The sequence below is a fragment of the Pelodiscus sinensis genome, chromosome 5 (assembly GCF_049634645.1).
Source record: "Pelodiscus sinensis isolate JC-2024 chromosome 5, ASM4963464v1, whole genome shotgun sequence".
Taxonomy (NCBI): domain Eukaryota; kingdom Metazoa; phylum Chordata; order Testudines; family Trionychidae; genus Pelodiscus; species Pelodiscus sinensis.
Genome location: NC_134715.1, coordinates 41,967,109 through 41,990,874, shown reverse-complemented (window position 1 = coordinate 41,990,874; position 23,766 = coordinate 41,967,109). Strand labels below are relative to the sequence as shown.

The following is a 23,766-nucleotide window of genomic DNA, read 5'->3' as shown; positions in this document are numbered from 1 at the left end:
GCAGTTTGGGAGGGAGACACCCACCTCCGCCTCCTTCGTTCCCTCCCCCCGGCCGCCTCCTCCCCTTTCCCCGGAGCCGGAGGAGGCCGGAGCGGGCGCGTTGCGGCGGCTGCTGCTGTGTCTCCGGGGTCTCTCGGCCCGGCCCGGCCGCGCCGCTGCTACGGACCGAGGAACCCCCGCAGCGGGAAGACGGCGCAGCCATGAGCGGCGGGGAGGTGGTTTGCTCGGGCTGGCTCCGAAAGTCCCCGCCGGAGAAGAAGTTGAAGCGATACGTGAGTGCATTCACCCTACGGCTTATCCCCTGGGCGGGAGGGCGTCCCCCCCCTCTCCCGTCCCGTGGTGTCTCTCCGCCGGGTGCCTTCGCCCCTTGCTGCCTGCTGCTTCTTCCTCCCCGCCCGGCACCTTTACCCCAGCGCTCGCTCCTTCCCTGCCCTCCTTCCTCTGCCTTTGCTCTCTCCCGAGCGGTTGCTAGCATGGTGGGGTGACTGTGTTGACAACAGAGACTTTTTGTCCACTGGCACCGCACAGCCTCTTCGGCTTTCCCACCACCTTTTAAAAAAAACTGCTACGTCCGTAGTTCAGTTTGATATCAGTGAGGAAAGGCCCCTGAGCGGCCAGGTCTTTTATCTTGATTTTATTGCCGTGCAAAGGGAACGTGGGGCGGAGTTGTTCCCTTTAGACCCTCTCTTTACTTCTGTCTTTTAAATGTAAACACTAGGTAGCCTTTTCTTAGAGTCACTGTACAGAAGTCCCTCTACAGCGGGCCTGTTGATACTGTTAGTGGAAACTTGTTCCTGGCATTGTAATTGACCAAGTTTTTGCAACGGTCTCTTCTGAAGGTATCTCAGAAGCACTTTTCTTCTCTTGAGTACACGTCGCATGAAAGAACCGTTTCCCCCTTGTGATAGAAACCCTTAGCTTGCAAATTGAAAAGCAAAAAAAAAAAAAAACGAACAGGAAATGTTTCCTTTTTATAAAATTCCACAGTTGCTCCTAAGTAAATAGTCCAACCCTATAGCAGACATGACATTTAAGTTGCATGAAAATGGTGTTTGTTTGCTGAGAGGGTGAATTTTTGACACAGGGACAGCAACGGTGTCTAGCTTTTTAAGGCTTTTGGAGACGCTGTTAAGTCACGTAGGAGGGATGAATGGTGCCAGAAGTGATCTTTGCCGAGGGCCTTCCCATGGTACCAAAGTGGCTTGTGATCCCTATAATTGGTACAAGGTGCTGTTTCTTCACTTAGCTATTTTTAGGTTTCATTTACATAGAAAATGGATTTTGAAGGTGCCCCTTTTATTGAAGCAGACAAACTATTTGAGAATCAGCAAACACAAGGTTGCTATGTCGCAATATTTCTTGCTGTCTTTATGAGTAGGTTCCACAAAGGCAAGATAGAAGTAAACTTTAGTTGTTGTCATTGAGTTTTTAAATGAGAAAGAATTGGTTAAACAGGACTGTCCTGCGTCTTCAAGTAAAAGCTCCTCAGGACCCAGTCCTGTCCTATTGGAGTGCATGGCAAAAATCCCTTTGATTGCAAAATCACAGAATCAGTCTTTCACTAAGAATATTGTTATATGACGTATGCAATCTTTATACCTTTGCTACTAAATTGGCCACTGGGTTTATACAGGTATTCATTTTTGGACTGTATAAGTATGAACAGTTAGGGCAGTGGTAAAAGTATAGTACTGGTAGTGATTGAGACATCAGGAGATCTACTACATTTTAAGTTTGACAAGTTTTCTTCAGGATCAGTAAAATCACACACATTTAGTCTCTTGATAGAAGAGGTTAACTGTTAATTAATCATAGTTAACTTCTCCAGTAAGATTCTACATTTCTCTGTTAATTGAGCTTTTTCTGAATGCACTAGTAGATGCGTTGCTAAATTAAAATAATGCATATTTCACTAATTTCTTTCCAAAATAAACCTTCAGGGTATAATAAATACTTATTTAACTTTTTAAGGTATTATAAGCATACATATATATCCAGTCAGTGGGACTGTTGTCCTTCTTGGGATAACATCTATGTCCATCTTAAACATACTGACCAAAAGAAACTCTGGTGATGATCTAAAGTAGGCTTGAAAAAGTTTCTGTTGGCATTAAAAACTGTAAATCTGACTTTCAGCATTGATGTAACTTACATGTCATTGTAGAAATTATGCTTAATTTAGCTGTTGGTATTTTTAGTGATTATACTCTTCTTTATAATTATGGCAATAGGATGACATGGTACACTAGTATTCCTTTAACTGATCTGTACTGAAAAGTAGTCATCCCTATGTTTTCAGTTAATAGCACTTAAAAATAAAAAAAATTGCTTTTTTGAGGCTGTATTGAGTGAAGATGGCATGTAGGGAGTAAGTAAGGGAAAACTTCCAGTAACTTCACTGTAGCTCAGCTGATACCAGTCTTGTCTGGACCATAGGACAGAAAGCCATACATTTATTTCCTTCAGCCATATCCACTGACACTACATGAAGAGGAGTGCTGTCTAGGGGATGAGACTCTGGTGCCCAGTGAACTGTAGATTTAAGATTCTCAAATCCCTGCTTGTAAGTAAGCAAACTTGATATAATGATCATTGTTCCTTGTCCAAATAAAAAGGCTGTTATGTGCAGCTCTGTGGGTTTCTTCTAAGTGCTCTATAACTAATACAGATTTGCCTCTTCTCACTATGAGTACATCTTTGTGATGCAATATAAAAAAGGTTATATAAAGCTGCATTTTGTATGGGTGACGTTTCAGAAGTCTCCCTCAGAAGGCAGAGAGAGGAAAACATTTTCATTGGGAAAAGTATGTGTTTGCAACACATACTTTTCGCATATATATGGAACACTGTAACTTCATGCCTTTTTAGTTAATACACGTTTCTTGGGGCAAATCCAAAAGTCCATCTGTAAAGGGAGATAGGAAGTCTGAAATTGCAGATGTTAAATCTGGTTTCAGTGCTAAGCTTTAGGGAGGGTGAGAGAGAACACTTTGAAGCTAGTGCACAGACATATGGTCCATGGGTTTTGGGCTTTTTTGGGGGGGTTTAGGTTTTTTTAAATAGCCTGACAATAGTACTAAAAACAATTTCCAAGCATTTGGAGTCCTAACAAGCCATTACTGTTTTAGGAATGGAAAATCCAAGTTTCTTAGATGCAGGTGTCTTTCCTCATAAAAAAGCAGAAATATTTTTATTAAGGTTTTTGATGGGAAACTATTTCTTTTCTTATAGCTATTGTCATCAATAGTGGGTTCACTTGAACTGTTGTTGGATATGGTCTACAGGTTGAACCTCTAAAATCCGGGACTCTCTGGTCTGAATACTGTTGGATCAGAGAACCCCAGCTGGCCAGGTTCAGAAGCACAGCCTGGAGTGGGCTGGCAGCAGGGAGCCCAGCCCCAGCAGGGCCAGTGCTGGCGGCAAGGAGCACAGCCCTGACAAGAAGCAGATCCTCAGTCATGGCTGGCGTGGTACAGAAGTGCAGCCCCAGCCAGGGCTGGAGTTAGCTGGGCACGCAGCCCAGCCTGGTGTTGTGGTGGTGCCATAATCATTTTACTGAGGTTTTTCTGCTTGTCTTCCATTTCACACATCAGGTGGACCAGTACAGAGCAATTTAAATATTCACATGATGATAAGTAAGCAGAGTTAGATGCAGGGGAGGAGAATTCCCCATTGGCAGGGGTGGGAGGGCATGAAGAGGGAGTCTTTCATGACTGCTGTGCAAGGGTTATAATTTTTTTCATTAGTTAAATGGCTACGCAACTTCAACTATGTCAATTGAGTAGCTTATGTTGAAATAGCTTAACGTGGCTTTAGGCGCTGTCTACACTGCAAGAAGTCGAAGGAAGAACACTCTTCTTTCGACTTCCTTTACTTCTCGTGAAATGAGGGTTATCATGTGTTGGAGTAAGAAGTCCTCCAGCTTGACGTTATTTTGAAATAAAGGCTTGTAGTGTAGACGCACACTATGTTATTTCGGAATAATTTCAGTTATTCTGAAATAATGCTGCTGGATAGGTGTACCCTATCTGTCCAGAAGAAAACTGGCTTAGAAGGCTTGTGTTTTTGTATTTTGTGTGCTGTTTATGCTCATGTAATTGGAAACTCTGTTTGACAGTCCATTGGTATCTCTTTGTGTATGCTTGTTCTGTGCATGCTTATAATAACATATGCTTTGGGAAGTGGCAAATGAACCTCCATTCACATTTTTGGTACCTCTTAAATGTTCAACACTTGTAGATGCAAAGCTTCTATAAGAGTTCAGAGGACAGTGTACGAGAAGAAAGAAACGAAACTATCTCACAATCTTAATTTGGCTTTCAAAAATAGGAGGTATCTATATAAAATCTTTGGTGTTTATTTTTGTTGCTAAAGTTGTAAAATGAATGGAGGCTTTTAGAAGATGAGGAGGTGAGACCAACAAACTTTAGGATGTAACTAAAGTTTTTATGGGTACCAAGGTTTAGCAAATTGGCATCTAATTTTTTTTATTTAATAAATGAACCTTGTGTATTGTGTAGATAAGTTGCAGCCACATCAGTTACTTAATGATAGACATGAGTTTATAAAATAAGACTTTTCTTAGGGCTCACACTACTTGTATTCAACAAGTTGTGCCTGAATGTGGTAGAGGTTAACAATTGGTAAAGTAGATCTCAGCTGCTATTTGTGATTCAATACATGTCACGCATTACTTTGTGTTCAAATTCTTGTCTTTTTTCAGTGAATGTCATACACGCTCTTTTATTTTAATGCCACATACTAGCATGTCTGTAGGTTATCAAATAGTGTCATTTCTACATTCCAGCTGCAGATAGTTACATTCTATGTCAAGATCCCTATTGGAGTTCCAAGGTCTCTTCCTCCTCCTTTCCCTTATCCTGTGTGCTGTAGAAAAGTTGGTATGTTGCATTTTGATGCTGGTAAAGAAAATACTAAGTAGATGAGCCCCATGCAATGCAATTGAAAGCAAGCTAAATGTAACAATTTCAAATATTTCCTTTGGGGATAAAACAGAATGAATTGCATTGTTTTGTATGCAAAATAAAGATACAGTGCTGCGTACTGTAGTGACTTTGTGTGTGTTCCTGGGTCAGAAGTGTGGGATTGGTGTCCAAAGCAAGCTACAGAGACTCAACAAGCACATGCTGAGATAGAAAAGCACTTGCTACCTAACGTTCTCCAGTGAAAAGTCTTTCAGGTTTTTTTGTAAACTAATACACTGACAAATACATTAAGGTTAGTCTTAATGTATTATTCCTTACTTAATATAAGCACAGATGAAAGATATAATCAGCCAATAACATAATTTACTTAAACAAAATTAATTTAAGCCAAGTTTAAACAGATTTTAGTATCCACGTTAGTGGCTTGCACTGGTCAAATTAAATTGCTTTTTTAAACATCTATTTAAACTGCTGCTGCTTTATGATAAAATTCTGCTGCAGTCAGATTGATGAGAGTTTTGCCATTGATTTCAGTAGACTTAGGACTTTATCCCAGTGTCCCAGTAAGTGAGGCCTGACCTTACTTAATGAATAAGATCACCTGGATCTGAGAGATTCTCCTGAGGCTGCAAAACAACATCTTTGCTTCCTTGCACAGAGTTCACTCCATTTAACAAATGGAAGGAAATTTGAGTCCCCTCATGTGCCTCTAGCCCCTATGTATCTAAAGTGCACAGCCTCAGTCACTGTGATAACTGAGCATCTTGCATTCATTAATGTGTTCATAGCGCCCTGTGAGGTGGGAAAGTATTGTTGCTGTTTTACAGAAAGACATCTGAGTCACAGAGCGACTAACTGACTTGCCCAATTTGTGAAAAGTACAAATTTTAACCTGGGTCGCCAGAGTCCCCAGGTAACATTCAGAGCACTGGCCTGTCTTTTTCTTTCGCCTCCTGCTCCTCGGGTGCGTCTATACTGCGGCACTAGCTCGAAATAAGCTTCGCAATTTGAGCTACGCGAATTTTGTACCTTATTTCAAGTTTATTTCAAGAGAGTCTATTTTGAAACAGACCGCTTTTCCGACAAGTCCCTTAATCCTTGTGGAACAAGATTTACTAGGATGTTGGGATAGTGCACCCGTTATTTCAATTACATTTCAAAATAATGGGTGTGCTGTTAAGACACGGAAAATACTATTTCGGCTGGAAGTATCCTGAAATAAGAACATAAGAACTGAGTCAGACCAAAGGTCCATCTAGCCCAGTAGCCTGTCTGCCGACAGTGGCCAGCACCAGGTGCCCCAGAGAGAGTGGACCGAAGACTATGATCAAGCGATTTCTCCTGCCATCCTTCTCCAGCCTCTGGCAAACAGAGGCCAGGGACACCATTTCTATCCCCTGGCTAATAGTCTTTTATGGACCTCTAACCTCCATGAAATTATCTAGCTTCTCTTTAAACTCTGTTATAGTCCTAGCCTCCTCTGGCAAGGAGTTCCACAGGTTGACTACATGCTGTGTGAAGAAGAACTTTCTTTTATTAGTTTTAAACCTGCTATCCATTAATTTCATTTGGTGTCCTCTAGTTCTTCTATTATGGGAACTAATAAATAACTTTTCTTTATCCACCCTCTCCACACCACTCATGATTTTATATACCTCTGTCATATCCCCCCTTGGTCTCCTCTTTTCTAAACTGAAAAGTCCCAGTCACTTTAACCTCTCTTCATATGGGACCCGTTCCAAGCCCCTAATCATTTTAGTTGCCCTTTTCTGAACCCTTTCCAAGGCCAAAATATCTTTTTTGAGGTGAGGAGACCACCTCAAATAGTGTCGCAGTGCAGACGTACCCCTAGTGACTGATTGAAGACTAGTAATCTTTGCTGATAGACATGGTCAGTGTCTCTTTCACAGAGGACAATGATCTTGGCACCATGAAACAAGCAGTAATCAAGATCAAGCAATAGTTTTATCTTTGGCTGTCATGTATAACTTGGATAAGGTTTTTGATGCGATGAAGAGACATTTCTGACTTTTTTCAAGATTATAGAAGACTCACATTTGGGGTTGAAACAGAATGTGACACTTGTTGGCCTGGGGGATTATCTCCTTTTAGTGAAGAATTATTGTTCTTCTGCTACCAGGTCTGTTCACAAGGTTTGACATGCAGTTGTTCTACATAAGGCTACTGAATCACACAAGAACAGGCAGCAGTGGATGGAACACCCCACTTCTGGCACCAGTTTTTCTTTTAAGACGCTGCACAAGCAATTATTCTGACATCTTGAATGTTTACGCACGAAGGTCTTGTCTCTGTTACAAATGCTTTCCTGGTGTAATTATACCAGCCTATACCCTTAGGTATAGGCACAGCATATTCGGACAGAGGGTTTTTTTTTTTTTTTTTGTCAGCATAGTAACATTACTTCCCCTAGTAACTTCAGTTATGCTGGCAGAAGCGCTCTTCCATTGGCATACCTACATCTATGGAAGGGGTGGGCTAACGGAGCTGTAAGATCGTGTTGGGGCGCAGGCCATATGAGAAGCCTTTGCCTCCCTGCCCCCAGGCTCTCAGCATTCACAGAAGTGCTTGGCCCTGCAGCTAGCTTTTCTGAGTGCCGAGTGAGGGGCAAGGTAGGCAGGGAGCCTCCTGTGAGCTGGATTCAGCCTGCAGGCGGTATTTTGCCTGGCCCCGATCTGTGAGTGTGTGTGTGTGAGAGAGAGAGTGTGTGTGTTGCTGGTAAATCTGAATCTAGTAGGGGTGAGGGCTTCTTAATTCTCTCAACTGACACAGCTATGCCAATATAATTTTGTAGTGTAGACCCAGCCCCTGGTCTCAGAAGGCCTATTCCTACCACCCATCCTCGTTAACATGTATATTAAACCATTAGAGGAAATCACAAAATGAAATAAATGTAAATTCCAGTTATATGCAAATGATATTTAGTTCCACACCTCCTTTGTGTCAGATAGAACTAAAAACCCCAATCACCTATATTTTCCAGGACAGGAATGATGGGAGCAGCTGGCTGAAGTTAAATGTAAGATGGAAGTGATATTGGTGGGAAAAGGAAAATGGCTCAGAGAACTGGATAAAACAGTTCTCTCTATTATACAGGCCTTGATTATCAGTAAGCTGCAATCTTGGGTTCCTTTGAAATGCTTCATTGCTCCTAGACACCCAGATAGCATAAGCAGCCAGTAATGACATTTCCCATCGTTAGTTGGCAGGAGTCTTTCAGGGAAGGAAATTCCTAGGGGTATGATCTACCCTGTTTTTGTTTTCTCCTTATGCATTTATTAGCCTGTTGCTTAAAAAAAGGCCAGCAACTTGTTTACAATGCACTTTTATCAATTAAAAATTTATATCTTGAAGTTATTGCTGGATTACTTTCTGCTGTTTTGTTTTCTAGCTTCACCCTGTTAAAGTGTGTCTTTGTAATGACTGTTGGGTCAGGTGATCAGAATCAACTGTCGTTTTGCTCTCAGCATAGACCAATAACACATCTCTTTGATTGTTTTTGCTTTAAAAAAAGTGAGTGGTAGAGATTAAAGGGATACTATCAACCTGAAATCTTGTCATTTTGTTAACAGTGATTTCATTTCAATACTGCAGCTGTCCCCGAGTTTCTCTTGAGAGCATGTTTTTGTTTTACAGTCACACATTTATAGGGGAAGCAGTGAAACACTAGACACACATTGTGGGAAAATGTAGAGAACAAACAAACTAAAAAATAGGAAAACATTTTTCCTTACTCTTTTGTTCATAGTAATCTTGCATGTTTTGACAATAATAGGTTTAAAAACAAAAATGTCACATGATTTTCTTACTTTATACTGACATTATCCCTTTAATTTAAAGCCAGTCTGCTGTAATGAATAGTCATCTAATTATCAAGGGAAGCAGTTTAACCTGTACCAATCTGCAGCAAGGCATTTCTTCAAAATGTGCCTTTGGTTGCTCTGAATTCCAGCTGTCTGTGCAATGAGAAAGACAGTGTGTGTGTAATCCAGCTCCTAAATCTTATAAACTAATATGCTTAAACCAGCATTTTCTTTTTGATCACCTTGTTACTGCAGCAAAATGTACTCATCTTGGAATCCAGCAACAATACAACAAAATAATATCAGGAGAATGCTTATTCATCCTTAATTGCTAATCCTGTTCCTTCATTCTTTTTTATTAATTCTTGGCTGGATTATTGCATTTCATTTTTCCATAAATTCTATGGATTATTTACTTTTTATAAATTACAGTTTAATCAAAGCTCTGTAGATAAATGCATGGTCAGTGTTTCCAGTGGCTTCCAGTGAAATAGTGCTTAATTTTGAATGTACTCTGATTTTAAAACATACTTTTGCCCTTGCATCTGGCTGCTGACTGGAATTCTGGGCTCTTTTTGTTTAGCTTTCGAGGGTTTTGGAGCACCCCTGAATACTTTCAGTTTTAGCATAATCTCACATTACGTACCATGACTGAAATCATTTTCTCAACATGATCCAGCAGTGAGATGTTAGTCGGTACATTTTCAGTAGAATTCATGGGACTGAATTAACAGTTGAATCTTCTAATAGGATACGTTTGAGCTAGGGATGCAACTGTAGCCAACCAAAATTGCTAATGAAGCAGGGATTTAGCCCGCGCATTATTCAGTTTAACAGCTGATTCGAACCAGAAAGAGCGCTCTGGGACGCGTTAGTTCGAATCAAACCCCTCAATGAGGAGTAACGTTAGTTTGAACCAAGGGGCTTGATTCAAACTAACGTGTCCCGGAGCGTACTTCCTGGTTTGAATCAGCTGTTGAGCAGAATAATGCGCGGGTGAAATTATGCTAATGAAACGTGGGATATTTAAATCCCCGCTTTATTAGCAATTTCGGTCGGCTACATTTGCATCCCTAGCTTGAACTAGGGAGCAAGTGTAGATGTACCCTCACTCTGGTTTTGAAAGCATAGTAAGTGAGTTCTTAATTTTGTGTGTGGATGTTAGTGTACCTTAACTAACAATCAAACCAACAACTCAACAGTTATGTGAGATTTTCTGTCATTTTAACACCTCACATTTTGCTTGGGTAGTTAGTTAATTTGGTACTATTAAAACCGAGTGCTCAGTACACATGGCACTAATGGAATAATCACATATGCTTCTAAAATCTGCCGCTTACGGTCAACACGTTTAAAACAGTGACTTGTGCATTTTTTAAAAAGGGGTATATATCATAACGTGGCTGTATAAAAGTCAGTAGAAGAATGATTGGCAAACAGGGAAAGTGGTGGTGCTCCTAGTAAATGGTATGATGGGTTAGTGTACTGTTCTTCCACTTCTGGAAATCAGAGTTCTGTGCCCCTCTTAGGTCATAAATGAAAACGGTTTTGGAAGTCTTATCCTGAAAAGAGGGACTTATTGAAAGAATGGGCACAGAAAGTATATATTGGCCACATCTGTTCAGTATTCTTTTGGGCAGCATTTGGGTGTGTCTACACTGCAATTAAAAACATGTGTCTGTCCTGTGTCAGCTGCCTCAGGGTCACCGGCCTTGGGCTAATGGGCTGTTGAACTGTGCTGTCGGTGACTGGACGAGAGCTCAAGCTCTGGGACCATCTCACCTCACAGGGTTCTAGAGCCCAGGCCGCAGCCAGAGCCTGAACATCTACACCGTTATTAAACAACCCCTTAACCTGAGCCCAGGTCAGCTGATACAAGCTAGCCACAGATTTTTAATTGCAGAGTAGACGTATCCTAAAGCTTTATGGCCACTGCTTTCAAAAGAAAGCTGGTGGAGTTTTTTTGTTTTTTCTTCAGTCATGAGTTAAGTAACACTTCAGTTGGCTGTTGTACTGCAGAAACAAATTAGAGATAATACTCTGTGGTCCTGTTGTGAAGTCAGCAATGGGCAGGTACAATTCTGACCTTGTCTGGCCTGGCTACCGTATGGTAAAAGCTGCAGGTGCTTTGTCTCCACTAGGATTTTATTTAAATATCATGTGTTGTTTATCTTATTGTATACATCTCCCCAAAAACAAGCAACCCTCCTATACCAACCTACCTGTACAATAGTGAAGACTGTCACAAATGAAAGTCGGTTTCCCAGACACCTCCAAACATACCTCTTGGGGCAGAGTGATGGTGGAATTGTCTTATGGAATGGAATGCAATGCATCTCGGTAATGTAAGAAGGTGTGTACTATGCCAGTAGACAAGCCTGGTGCTACTGGGGGGGCAGGTGACATTCCCCCGATCTTCAAGGAGCCCCAAATTATTGTCAGGCCAAAATGTGTTTCACATGTTATGAGCCTGCTTGATTTTATTACGGTGGGAGCGGCCACTGATTTCAGGGTTACTCATGTTAATAAATAGGGCCTTGCGCAGATACAAAATCTGTATCTATAGCTGATCTTCAAAAATGATCCGTGGATATCCACATCTTCAGTGTGGATACCCATTGATATAAAGTGGGTATTTGCAAATTTGCAGGGCTCCAGACTTAAAATTTCTGCATCCAACCCATGATCTTTAAAAATGATCTGTGGATATTTGTAGATCTGCCGTGCTCTAGTAATAAAGTTAAATGCACGGGAAAGTGTTTGCAGGATCAGGTCATGTGCTGGTAGAAGGTTTCTAAGCCATGGAGGATCAGACCAATAGAATAGTTGCAGATTGGAATTGTCATCTTTTTATAAACAGCAGGAAAATACCGACATAGTAGCCAAATTTTACTCGTTTTACTCTTAAAACCAACGATTGTCCAGATTTCTAAATAGCTTGTGGAAGTCTGTTTATTTTTAAAAAGCAATAGTTAGAAGTTTCAAAATACTCACTTATTCCCAAATAGTGGGAGCCTAGAATTGGCTCAGCCAGCTGAGGTGGACTAAACTTCACAAACTTTGGGGGCTTTCTATAGCAAAACAGTTTTAGGATTTCTGCTGTTGTAAAGGTCCGACATCTATACTTATGCAGTGTCTAAAAGGTTTTTTTTTTAAATTTAGTCTCATATAGATGTCAATATCTGCTTATTGCTGATCATAAAAAATCATGTGTATGGTTTTGGGGAATGAGATAAAAACGCAGGAAGTTATTCAAATACAATAGCCAACTCCCACCCTTTACACTTTTAGTATTTTGCGACTCTGTGTGTTAATATTTATATTTGGGTTAGTTATTAAATGAGCAATGAACACATACACCTTAATATAGATTTTAAACTTTCAGATTTGTACTGTGTGCACTAACTATAAACAGCGTTAAATTGAATACATTAAGCTTCACATTATCATTTGCCCTTTATGCATCTGATGAAGGAATTCACTGAATCACTTAGTGCACAGGACAAAAGTTGCCATTAAAATGTCGTGCATAATTCTTTTATGGTTTTACAAGATTTGTGTCTTCACATAGTTTTTTTTTTTTTTTTTTAAGTAGGACAGAAGCTTTTTCTAAATAGCTTAAATGATCTTGGAACAACTAGCCCTTCAGCCCACAAGAGATGGCTATTTTCAGCTTGGTTCTAAGTAACATTGAGGAGGTGATTTACAGCCATGGTAAAAAAAAAAAAAAAAAAAAAAAAGCAAACAAACTGCCTGGGTGTATAAGGAATGGGATGGAGAATAATATGGAAAATATGATGTATATACAAAAAGACTAGTGGTTTGCATTCATCCAAAATACTATGTTCAGTTCTGTCCACCCCATTTAAAAAAGGATATTGTAGAATTAGAGGGGAGTGCAGAGAAGAATGTTGATAATGATCAAGGTCATGGAAAAACTCTCATTTGAAGAGGAATTGAAAACTCTTAGGAAGGAGACAAATAAGAGGGGACATGGTGATTATTTTATATATTTTCATAATGAGAAGGTGGCATGGCCATCTCTAAGGGGGTGCAGGGCACCCCCACTCCATCTCTTCCAGCCTGCCCCTGCTCCACTTCTACCCAACCTGTGCTTCATCTTGCCCTACTTCATTCTGCCCCCAATACACCCTTTGCCCAAAGCCCCTTTATCTGACATGGGGGATTACTGGGGAGCAGGGGTCGGGCTCCCTTGCACGCACTCACCACGGTGACAGTAGCCATGGGAAGTGGAGCGACCCAGCAGCCTGCTCTGTTCTGCCATCTCCCCACTGATAGCCCCACGCAGAAGTAGCCCCAGTATCGGCAGCAGCTCCCGGAAGTGGCAGTGACTCTGCTGGCCCCATGTGGGCTGGGAGCCCACAGCCTTGTGTGGATCTGGAAGCAGCTGGGCTGGAGCAGCCCCTGCCCATGGAGGGGGAGGAGAGGGAGGAGAAACTCCAGCCCTGCCATGGCGGGTGGGGACCTCCCACCTGACCCCATTTGATAAGTTAAACTTAACATTTAACTAGTTAACTAATTAAATGGGATTGTATATCCCTACTAGCAGTCTGTATTGTCAGATTTTGTGTAATAGATGAAAAGTATTTGTTGGTTATTTCTAAGTATGTTAATTGTGTAATTCCATGAATTTTTGTGTGTGTTCCTCTGAAGGAATACTGCCTCCTTTTAGCTGTACACTGTATGTAGATGGAGTTGCACACTGACATTAAAATTTAAAGATACATTTGTATGTCACCGGTTTGTGTGCATCTATATACTATGTATATGTCTCTCCTGGAAAAAACCCAATTCATTCCTAAAATGGGAATTAACATTTTAAGAGGAGAACTGCTCCTTGGTTTCCAAGTTTAGTGGAACACTTGGAAAATGGATCATGAAGCTGTTAATTTGAAGCACAGTTTTCTAAAAGCAATAAACTCATTTGTGTCTAAGAAATGTTAGGCTCCAACAATTAGTGTATATAAGTATTTTAACAATTATTTCTAGTTCAGATTGTTTTCACCATCATAGTATGATAAATTTGGCAATCTTTTTATTAGTTACTCAGAATGAAATAATGTCCTTAAAATTACACTGCAATGGCTATGTGTTTATGTACAATACAGTGAATATGTATTCCTCTTTGTACAGAAGGAAAACTAAATAGCATAAACTTGTCAGCACTGGGAAAAATGATTTTGACATTTCTTCATTATCAGATGACTATCAACAATCAGTAATATCTGATCCATGATGCCAGAGAGTTACAAGAATTGTACTTGAAATCAGCAAATGCCCCTCTGTAACAATTGTCATGTGCGGTGTTGTTGGAGTCATGTGCAACAGAGGGATTTAGAGACCAGGTGGATGAGAGACAATCCAGATGTCTGCTGGCCAGCAACAGAGAAAAGACCTTGTGGGGAGGGGAGGGAGAAAAGAGAGGAAGGGGAAATAGGAAAACAACCTGGTTACCTCCCTGGGTCCAGCAAAATCCCTCATCCAGGACCAGTCAGGTCCTGAGAGTGCTGAATCAGGGAAGTCCAATCTGTAGCACCTCTTAACTCAGAGTAGCTGACTGCTTGGAGGGCTTTTGGAAGGCCAGCATTGTGAAATTGACAAGATTTTTGTCTATTTCATTCCTGAGTTCTGAGTTAAAGCTATGAATCCAGTTAGTTTTGTAAATGGGTTGGCAGAAGTAGTTGGTATACTTGGGATAATCTGCAGATTTAGGAAAATATTCTTTGCAAGGAGAAACTGCCGTTTAAAAAAAATAGGACTTGAGTTCTTCAGAAATGTATCATGAGTTTCAATTACCATGGAAGTGCCCTGTTTTCTACTGTTTAACAGAATTATTAAGATGTAACTCTTCCTCCCAGGAGCCTGTTTTACATGGGATCTGAAAGACTGAGGTGAAAATAAACTTTTCTGGGAGAAGCAGCCCATTTATTAGTAATGTTTCAGCACTTCTCTCAGCACTATTTTTTTAGTTTTATCAGTAATATAAATAGAATAGCTGATGGGTACCTTTTTAATGATGATACAAATCAAAAGGTGTAATAATAGACACAGTTCTTGCTCATTTCCCTTTTGATTGTTTCCTTCTGTCCTACACGTGTTCTTTCTGGTTGTGATGGCATTTACTAGCTGTGGTAGAAAACCTGGGCATAACATGACAAGTTGAGTATAGTGAAACTATCCTTTCCTAACCACCAGGACATAGATTTCCTATTTGAAAATACTTCTGTGATGATGAAAATGATAAGTTCTCCAAAATCATTGTTATAAATATTGTAATTTCAGGGGTGGGTGCTCTAAGTAGACATTAACAAGCCACTTTAGGTTCCAGATGTTTTGGGGGATGAGGGGACAAAAACATGGGCAGGGGGAAGAGAAGATCATCCTTTGGATATTTTGAATTCCAAATTGAACGTAGCTGTAGGAGAGGAGATAGGATAGAGGAAGACTCCAGTTCTGGAAAACTAGATGCAACGCTTCAACAATACTAGAAAGTAAGGGATCCATTTCTCCGTCAGCAGGACTGATGCTGACAGGTATTCCCTTCTCAGTGCTGCAGAAGTAAGTCCCTTAACATTTACAGTAGGGAAGGAAGCATAAGAAAACAGTTCATTTCATGATCAGTTCAGCCTTGTGTATATGAGAGAGAGAATAACCATGGTGAACTATCTAATTCCACTTTGTCTTCTGCTCCTCTTCTAATTTTCATCAGTTTGTGTTCATTTTCCCACCTCGGCTTGAGTGATGTAGCTCTTTCTGCCACTTCCTAACCTCTGAATCTCAGCTAGAGCTTCCTGTGTATGATAAACAAGTGCTGCTGTTTGTCTGCAGGCATAACTTTTCCTCTTTCCTATAATTTGAGGCTGTCTTTATTACAGGCGACCAATGAAAATGTATTTTTAAGGAGTTAATTTATATATATTCTGGGATGCATTAAAAGGAGTGTTGTGAGCAAGACATGAGAAGTAATTCTTCTGCTCTACTCTGCACTGATTAGGCCTTAATTGGAGTATTGTGTCCAGTTCTGGGCATCACATTTCAAGAAAGATGTGGAGAAATTGGAGGTGGTCCAGACAAGAGCAAGAAGAATGATTAAAGGTCTAAAGAACATGACGTATGAAGGATGACTGAAACAACTGGCCTTGTTTAGTCTGAAAAGGAGAAGACTGAGGGGGGACATGATAGTGGTTTTCAGGTATCTAAAAGGGTGTCACAAGGAGGAGGGAGAAAAATTGTTCTCCTTTACCTCTGAGGATGGAACAAGAAGCAAAGAACTTCAATTGCAGCAAGGGAGGTTTAGTCTGGATATTAGGAAAAAGTTCCTAACTGTCAGGGTGGTTAAACACTGGAATAAATTGCCTAGGGAGGTTGTGGAATCTCCCTCTCTGGAGATATTTAGAGCAGGTTAGATAGACATCTATCAGGGATTGTCTAGAATGCTACTGGGTCCTGTCATGAGGGCAGGGGACTGGACTCGCTTACCTCTCAAGGTCCCTTCCAGTTCTAGTATTCTGTGACATGTAAAATGCCTCTCTGTGGAGACTGGTTCCCGCCTGCTGCCCCGTGCTACTGTCTTTGATACAGAGGCAGCAGCGCAGGGCAGCAGCAGCTCCTGTCTGTGGGGCACCTGAGCTTCCCACAGACAGAGGATGCTCCATGGCAACAGTCCCTGTTCGTAGAGGTCTGAGCTCAGAGGCAGCCTCCTTTGCCCCCCCACCCGTGGCTGCTTCTTATAAGGGGGGAGCCGGCTGTTAACTCTTCTTCCCACTCTCCGCTGCCTCTGTAGGAGGCGGCAAAGGGGAGCAGGTGGGAACAGATAAATGTGAAGAGACTCTGAGGCAGTAGTGTGGGTTGTAGAGCAGGCAGATACAGAGACAGCGGGGGGGAAGGGGGGGTGGAATGCATGTGGTCGACAGCATATGATCGATAAGCTTAGGGTTATTGGTTAATTATGTAGTCATCTACACGTTGACATCCCTACTCACCATGGTGTAGTGTAGTGATTCCAAGGGGAACCTCAGTCCGTACAAAAGTCATGTCTCCCAGTCATTTCAGCGACTCTAAAAAGATTTAGGGACCGTGGTGGATAATTGGTGAACATGAGCTTCCAGTCCAAAGCTGTGACCAATAGGGCTAATTGGGTCCTTGGATGCATAAAAAGCCTCAACTCCTCCTCGAGATTCTCCTGTTTTACCTCTGCATTTGGCATGGGTGTGACTGCTGCTAGATTCCTGTCACCAGCAAGTTCTCTCAATTCAAGAAGGATGTTGATAAATTGGAGTGGGTCTGAGAAAAGCCAACTACTTCCTTGAGAAACAAATCTTTGATAATGGGCTCTTCAGTGTAGCAGAGAAGGCATAACAATGGCTAGACATTGAAGCTAGATGCGTTCAGACTGGAAGTAAAGTGTACATTTTTAATGATGAGAGTAAATAGCCATTGGAATAACTTGCCTAGAATTGAAATAGATTTTTGCACTTTCAGTTCAACTTTTCAGATTTGATTTTAAATCAAGACTTGATGGTTTTTCTAACAGATCTGCTCTAGGAGTTATTTTAGAGAAGGTCTAAAATAGATGATACAGGAGGTCAGAATGGCCAAAACAGGCCATTAGTCAGACTGGCAGCATTCTGAAAATTGCAGCCCTTATGCTACTGGTAAGGGGAGATAGGATGTGTCAGTTCCAGAGGCAAGAGCAGTGCTTAATTTGTAATGAAAGAGGTGCCAGAGTTTAAGCAATTAGGTGTCCGGGCTGAGGTCATTATTTTATATACACAGTGATACAGCAAGCCAAGTGGGCATGGGGCTGCTCCAGCCTGGCTAGGCTGCCAGTTAATTGGTTACCCCAGTAAATATTCCAGTAAGGGGGTTGTGCTTACCAGGTAACTGGTTAACTCTTTTCATCCCTAGAATGGAAACACGTCCCATTCTGATTTCCTCATAGATGAGTATACTTCTAGGCCATGTTTATAATACCTGTTTTGCCGCAAGAGCCTATGCAAATGAAGTGCGGATTAGCATTTTCTCGCACTTCATTTGCATACTCTCTTCTGATCCATTTTTGCTCTAGGGGTTTTTAGGAATAAGGATTTTGCGGAAAAAGGGGGTTTTGCGCAAAAAGGAAACGTCCACGCTGCTTGTTTTTGCTCAAAAACCCCTAGCACAAAAATGGATCGGAAGAGCGTATGCAAATGAGGTGCAAGAAAATGCTAATGTGCTCTTATGGCAAAACTTGTAGTGTAGATGTAACCATGCTGGTATAAAAAAGCTTTTGCTATTCCTTTATCTTTCCTATCTGATAAGTGCCATGAGATATTAAGGAGGAATATCCTCACTAGAGGATAACCTTTTTGGAAATTTCACATAAAGTGGCCAGAGCTCAGTGTTCTTTTCTTTCTGTTGTTCCATCTCTCAAGTCTGGGGTGGGCAATAATTTTTGACCGGTGGGAAGAGGGCAATCCAAGATGTTGGAAAGTGGTCAAGGCTGCTGAACTCTTCCATGATATAAATGGAGGAGATGTGGGCTCTGGGACGGAGGTTGGGGGCAGAAGGGAGCTTGGGGTAAGGGATTGGGATGCAGGAGGGACAATGGAGTCTGGAGAGGGAGTTTTTGTGTGAAAGAAGCAGTTGTGACCTAGGGCAGGGGACTGGAGTGCAGGGTTTGGGATGTGACCTAGGGTAGAATGGGATTGTCACCTGGAGCAGGAGATTGGGGTTCCAGATCTTGGGGCAGGGAGTGGCTGAGGTGCCGGAAATAGGCTGTGGCCAGGAGACTTACCAGCCAGCAGCCAAACCAGCGTGCCTGCCTGCAGAGCTAAGGCTCACAGAGCTTAAAATGTTTCCCAGCCAGCCTGCCTGCTTGCCTGGCCATGTGCTTCATTGAATAAGTGAGCCAAGAAGAGGGGGCGTGGTTCTTCTTGGCTACCGTTCCTCCACCGAGCAGCTCCCATTGGCTGGTTTCTGGACACAAACTGGATAATGGGATGGTGCTCGGGGCGGGGCGGCTCCTGAAACTTCTCCCCTCCCCTCCAGTTTTGAAACAGAAAGGGAGCCCTGCAACCGCATTTCTGCATGGCACGCAGGGCTGTGGGGCGGACAGGGGAGCCTGCCTGGGGCTCCCCGCTGTCTAAGCGGGCCAGATCTGGTGGTTTGGCAGGCTGGATCTGGCCCACAGGCTGTATTTTGCCCAGGCCTTGTTTAAGCGCTCCACTCTCTTTCTGGAAAAAGAGGGACCTATTTTATATCCTTGGGAGGATCACATTTTCTTGTTTTCACAAGGACAATTTAACACATTCACATACCCAGTTAAATAATGAACAACATTGGGGCTGCGTCTACACTGGCATGATTTTCCGGAAATGCTTTTAACGGAAAAGTTTTCCGTTAAAAGCATTTTTGGAAAAGAGCGTCTAGATTGGCACGGATGCTTTTCCGCAAAAGCACTTTTTGTGGAAAAGCGTCTGTGGCCAATCTAGACGCACTTTTCCGCAAAAAAGCCCCAATCGCCATTTTTGCGATCGGAGCTTTTTTTGCGGAAAACAGTACTGTGCTGTTTACACTGGCCCTCTTCCGCAAATGATTTGCTCAAGAGGGCTTTTGCCCGAACGGGAGCAGCACGGTATTTCCGCAAGAACACTGATGATCTTACATGAGATCGTCAGTGTTCTTGCGGAAATTCAAGCGGCCAGTGTAGACAGCTGGCAAGTTTTTCCGCAAAAGCAGATGATTTTGCGGAAAAACTTGCCAGTCTAGACACAGCCTGGGAGAACACTTAAAAATCTAAACCCACAACATAGTTAACCATTTTGGGAGTTGGGTGAGTGTGAGGTGCGATGGAAGGCATTGATGCATTAGTAAATATTAACTTACTTAAAATGATAGTGATTTGGTTTTTGATAACTGAGCAATAAGTGGGAATTAAGTCCTGAAGCAAACTATGTGAAAATGGCTTTACCTGTACAGATTTTATCCCTTTCATTATGATGTCCTAAGAGGAGTGTTGTTTAAAATAAGTACCACTTAAGTAATCTATATATTTAAGTGTCTTTTTTAAATTGCCCATGGAGATTTTGCTGAATCTAAGCAAAAATGTATAGGCTGAATCCTGTAATTATAATAGGATTACAGTAAAGAGCCCTTTAGGATTCTTTCAAGTTTAGTTTCTGGTATTGAGGCCTCCTAACTACATAAAGATAGCATTGGAAATTAGATTTCATTATACTTTTGTTTAGTCAGTCTTTTTTCATGCTATCTTAGGCTAGTACCACAGTGTTTTATGGTAATAATCAGTTCTAGTCAACCAGTATCACATTAGCTTGTAAATTTAATTTTCCATTTTAAATTGAAGTTATTAAATTATAGCAAACTTGAATTTCAGTAATTATATGTGATCTACTAAGATGAATGACAATCTTATCCTTTTTGGAACAGTTGGGTTTTGATAATGAAGTATAAACAGTATTAAAATGGAGGGTCATATGATACAGTGCTTTAGCTAAACAGTGTCTCCTTGAGCTCCTTCTCAAATCCTTTTCAGACTCCTGTTTCATGCACTACATTTTGGCTCCACAGCCAATACAACCACAGGCATAGCTTTATAAATCTCTTGAAAATACCTTTTTGAGCTCTAAGAAAAACAGCTTTGCTAAACTTTACACAAAACATGTAGATTTGAAAGAGTGGGAACAGATCAAGAAGACTGTCAAGATGGTGGAGCTATGTAGTCTGCAAAATACAGGGATCCAGCCACCATAATTATGCAATAAATTACATTAAATGTGACTACAATGTCTTTGCAACTAAGTGAAAAGATAGATATACTTCAGAATCAACCAGAGCTGTGGGAAGAAGAATACCCTTCTCTGAATTGGCTCAAACAATAAAAGACACCTGTCTGCATCTTTTGGGGGCAAAGCAGTCAAGTAATTAGAGAATAAAACTATTTAAAATAGAAATTGCTGACTGTTACTCCTGGGTCTCCTTGAAGAAATGAAACATCTTACATTGATAAATTTCCTTTTTAAATTGATCTTAAAACTACTGGATGTACAGGTAGTAGGTAGTAAATTGAATATATTAGAAGATATGTGAAGCAGTGGAAGACATGGTCTTCATGTCTAATTATCCATCTATAAAACTTTAAAGATAAATTATGCTCTTACAGCATCTGAAATAGAGCAAGTTGGGAAATGGAAATTCCTTTCTGTAATTTTTTTTTTGGCATTTTTGAAATCCTGCCAAAAATGTGGTATGTTTTGTTTTTAACATGAAGGGTTTTTAATAAAAGCTTTTGTTTAGGGGAATCAAAACAGAGGGTTTTTTTGGCTTCCTGACTGTCCTTCTGAAAGGATCTTGGCAATTTCATTGGTAGAAAGTGAAGTTGAGAAACATTTTCTGGTTGGCTGCTGAGGCAGAGTGTTATGGCTTTCAGTCTCTATAGTCTTATAGCTGGCTAGGAGACTGAGAGGCAGGGCACCCAAAAGCCCTCTAAGAATGCTTTTGTCAATTTCACTGACGGAAAATGAAATTGACAGGTACCATCTGTTCATGCAGCCCGAGAGCCAACATTTTCATTTATCCCTTGAAAAATTTGTTTTTTGTGGAAAAGGCTTTTTTTAATTGGAGGATCATTCTGATGCGTTTTTATTGGCCAGCTCTACAGAAAAAGGAGGGCCTGCCAAAACAAGGGGAAAATAATCTAATTTCTCCAGAATTTGTTCTCCCCTTGCACAAAGCAGAGAATCATATTAAGTTTAAGGATGCTGAATCCTGTTTAATCAGTTACATGTTACATTTAACCAGTTAACTAATTAAGTGGGGTCCCATGGGTGGAGGGCCACTCCAACCCAGCTGGGCTGGAGTGGCCCCCCTCCCACAGACAGGGCTGCCAGACACACAGGGATGCTGGGTGTCAGGCCCTCGGGACCCCCTTTGATCGGTTAACTGGTTAAATCTAATGGTTAACTGATTAAAACAGGATTTTACATCCCTACTCCAAGAATTTGGTAAGTGGCCAAGAGCCACACTTCTCTGTGGTATTGATGGAGGCTGGGTACAGGAGGGAGCTTGGGATAGGAGATTGGGTTGCAGGAAGGAGATGTGAGGATTGTACTGGGGCAGCGTGTGGCAGCGACTCGCTCCCCTCATCTCCCCACGGGATGCGCAGTGCAGACACGCACATGCTGACCACAGCAGCCAGCTGCTTTGAGAAGTGTCTAGGGGTGCAGCAGGTAAGGAGCTTGTTTGAGGGTCCAGCTGGGCCATGGGACATTGGCAGCCTAGAGGTTCATGTCAGGACAGATCTGAATGGCGGGCCTAATCCAGCTTGCCTGTCGTATTTTGCCTGCCCCTGGTCTAGTGTGAAGCCCTGCACGTTGCAGGCCTCATAATCTCCCCCAACCCCTCCTGTAATCAACTCAGAACCTCTGGCTGAGTTACTGAAGTCCTCAACTCATTCAGGTTACCAAGAATCTGCCATTAACACAAGTTTAAGCCTGCAAGTGACCCTTATCCAGTGCTGCAGATGAAAGTAAAAATGCCCCACAGTCACTGCCAATCTGACTCGGGGGAATATCCATTTTCAGCTGCAAGAGTAGTGATCCGTTGGACCCTATGCATGTGGGCAAGACCCACCAGGAGGCACTGCAGAGAATTATAACTCCGAGCCATCTCCATTCAGTATCCCATCACCAGCTATTATAGACGGATGTTTGTTTGTTAATTCCTGGTTGGTTTCTCAGCTTTGAATGAACTAGTCAGATAAACTGATATGAAGAACATATTTTCTTTGCACCTGCAGAAGAGGCTAATGTAATCAAAAGCTGATTTTGCATTTCCACAAACTCTGGTTCCAGGTTTTTAGTCACTGACTACCACCATTTCAGTACAGGTTGAACTTTCCTAGTCCAGCACCCTTGGGGCCTGAATGATGCTGAACCAGAGAATTTGCCCAACCATTGGTGATCAATATTCTCTAGCAGCACTAACCAATGCTTCCACTGCTTACTGGTCTCCTAGAAGACATTTAGAGGTAAAGTAGAGCTAAAAAACAGCACAGAACGCAGAGAGTCAGGACTGGTGGCTGTAAGCAAACTTAATGGAGCCATGGGAAACTTGACCAGATCCATGATAAGTGGACATTTGGCTAACTAAAATCACGCCAGACCACGAATAGTGCCAGACCAGTGTGTCCAGGACTAGATGGGTTCAACCTGTATTTTGACTTCCTTCAAACCTTTGGCAGTAAACATACTGTTGTAATTTTTTTATTTAATTTAAAATATTTTAACAGGTTATCATAACTTTACGTTCAATTTGAGATCTGTTTATTTTAAAAAGATATTCAAATACCTGATTTTAAAGAAAATATTTTTAATTAAAAATGTTTATTTAACCTGACGGGTTCTTTCTAGATCATAGCGAATTCAAGCTTCTTGCTGTTCAAGGCCTTTCATAACTCCTCCCTCATTTGTTTATTCAACTTTGTATCTTACCACTCTGTCTCCCATCTTCTCTGCTGCAATAGTTTTGTTTTTTTCTTTGCTCCCTGGTGAGCATGGAGTGACCTTCCTGAGTGTGTGGCAAAGCTCTTACTGTCTCACAAGACTCTTCTTCTGTGGCATATGCTTGTTTGGCCTTACCTATTTACAGGCAGTCCCCGGGTTATGTACAAGACAGGGACTGTAGGTTTGTTCTTAAGTTGAATTTGTACGTAAGTCAGAACTGACGTCCAGATTTAGCCGCTGTTGAAACTGACCAGCAGTGGCTGAATCGGACATGCCTGGGGCAGAGCAGCTGGGGTGCTGCTAGGTTGGTCCCGCAGCGCCGCTCCTCGGCGCTACTGGACCAACCTGGCAGCACCCCAGAGTCTCTGCCCCAGGTGTTCCCAAGTCAGCCGCTGCTGAAACTGACCAGTGGCTGACTACAGGAAGCCTGAGGCAGAGCTGCTCTGCCCCGGGCTTCCTGGAATCAGCCGCTGATCA

At 41.8% G+C, this 23,766-nt stretch overlaps 1 protein-coding gene across 6 annotated transcripts in view; it reads left to right on the top strand.

The window, feature by feature from the left end:
- Positions 1-66: 66 nt before the first annotated feature.
- Positions 67-23,766, top strand: part of GAB1 (GRB2 associated binding protein 1) — a 132,368-nt gene continuing 108,668 nt past the window's right edge. For all 6 annotated transcript variants that reach the window (XM_006131772.2, XM_006131771.2, XM_075929895.1 and 3 more), the window contains exon 1: positions 67-272. In XM_006131772.2, coding sequence (XP_006131834.1) covers positions 201-272 — 72 coding nt within the window. In that variant the 5' untranslated portion in view covers positions 67-200. The remainder of the gene's footprint in view (positions 273-23,766) is intronic.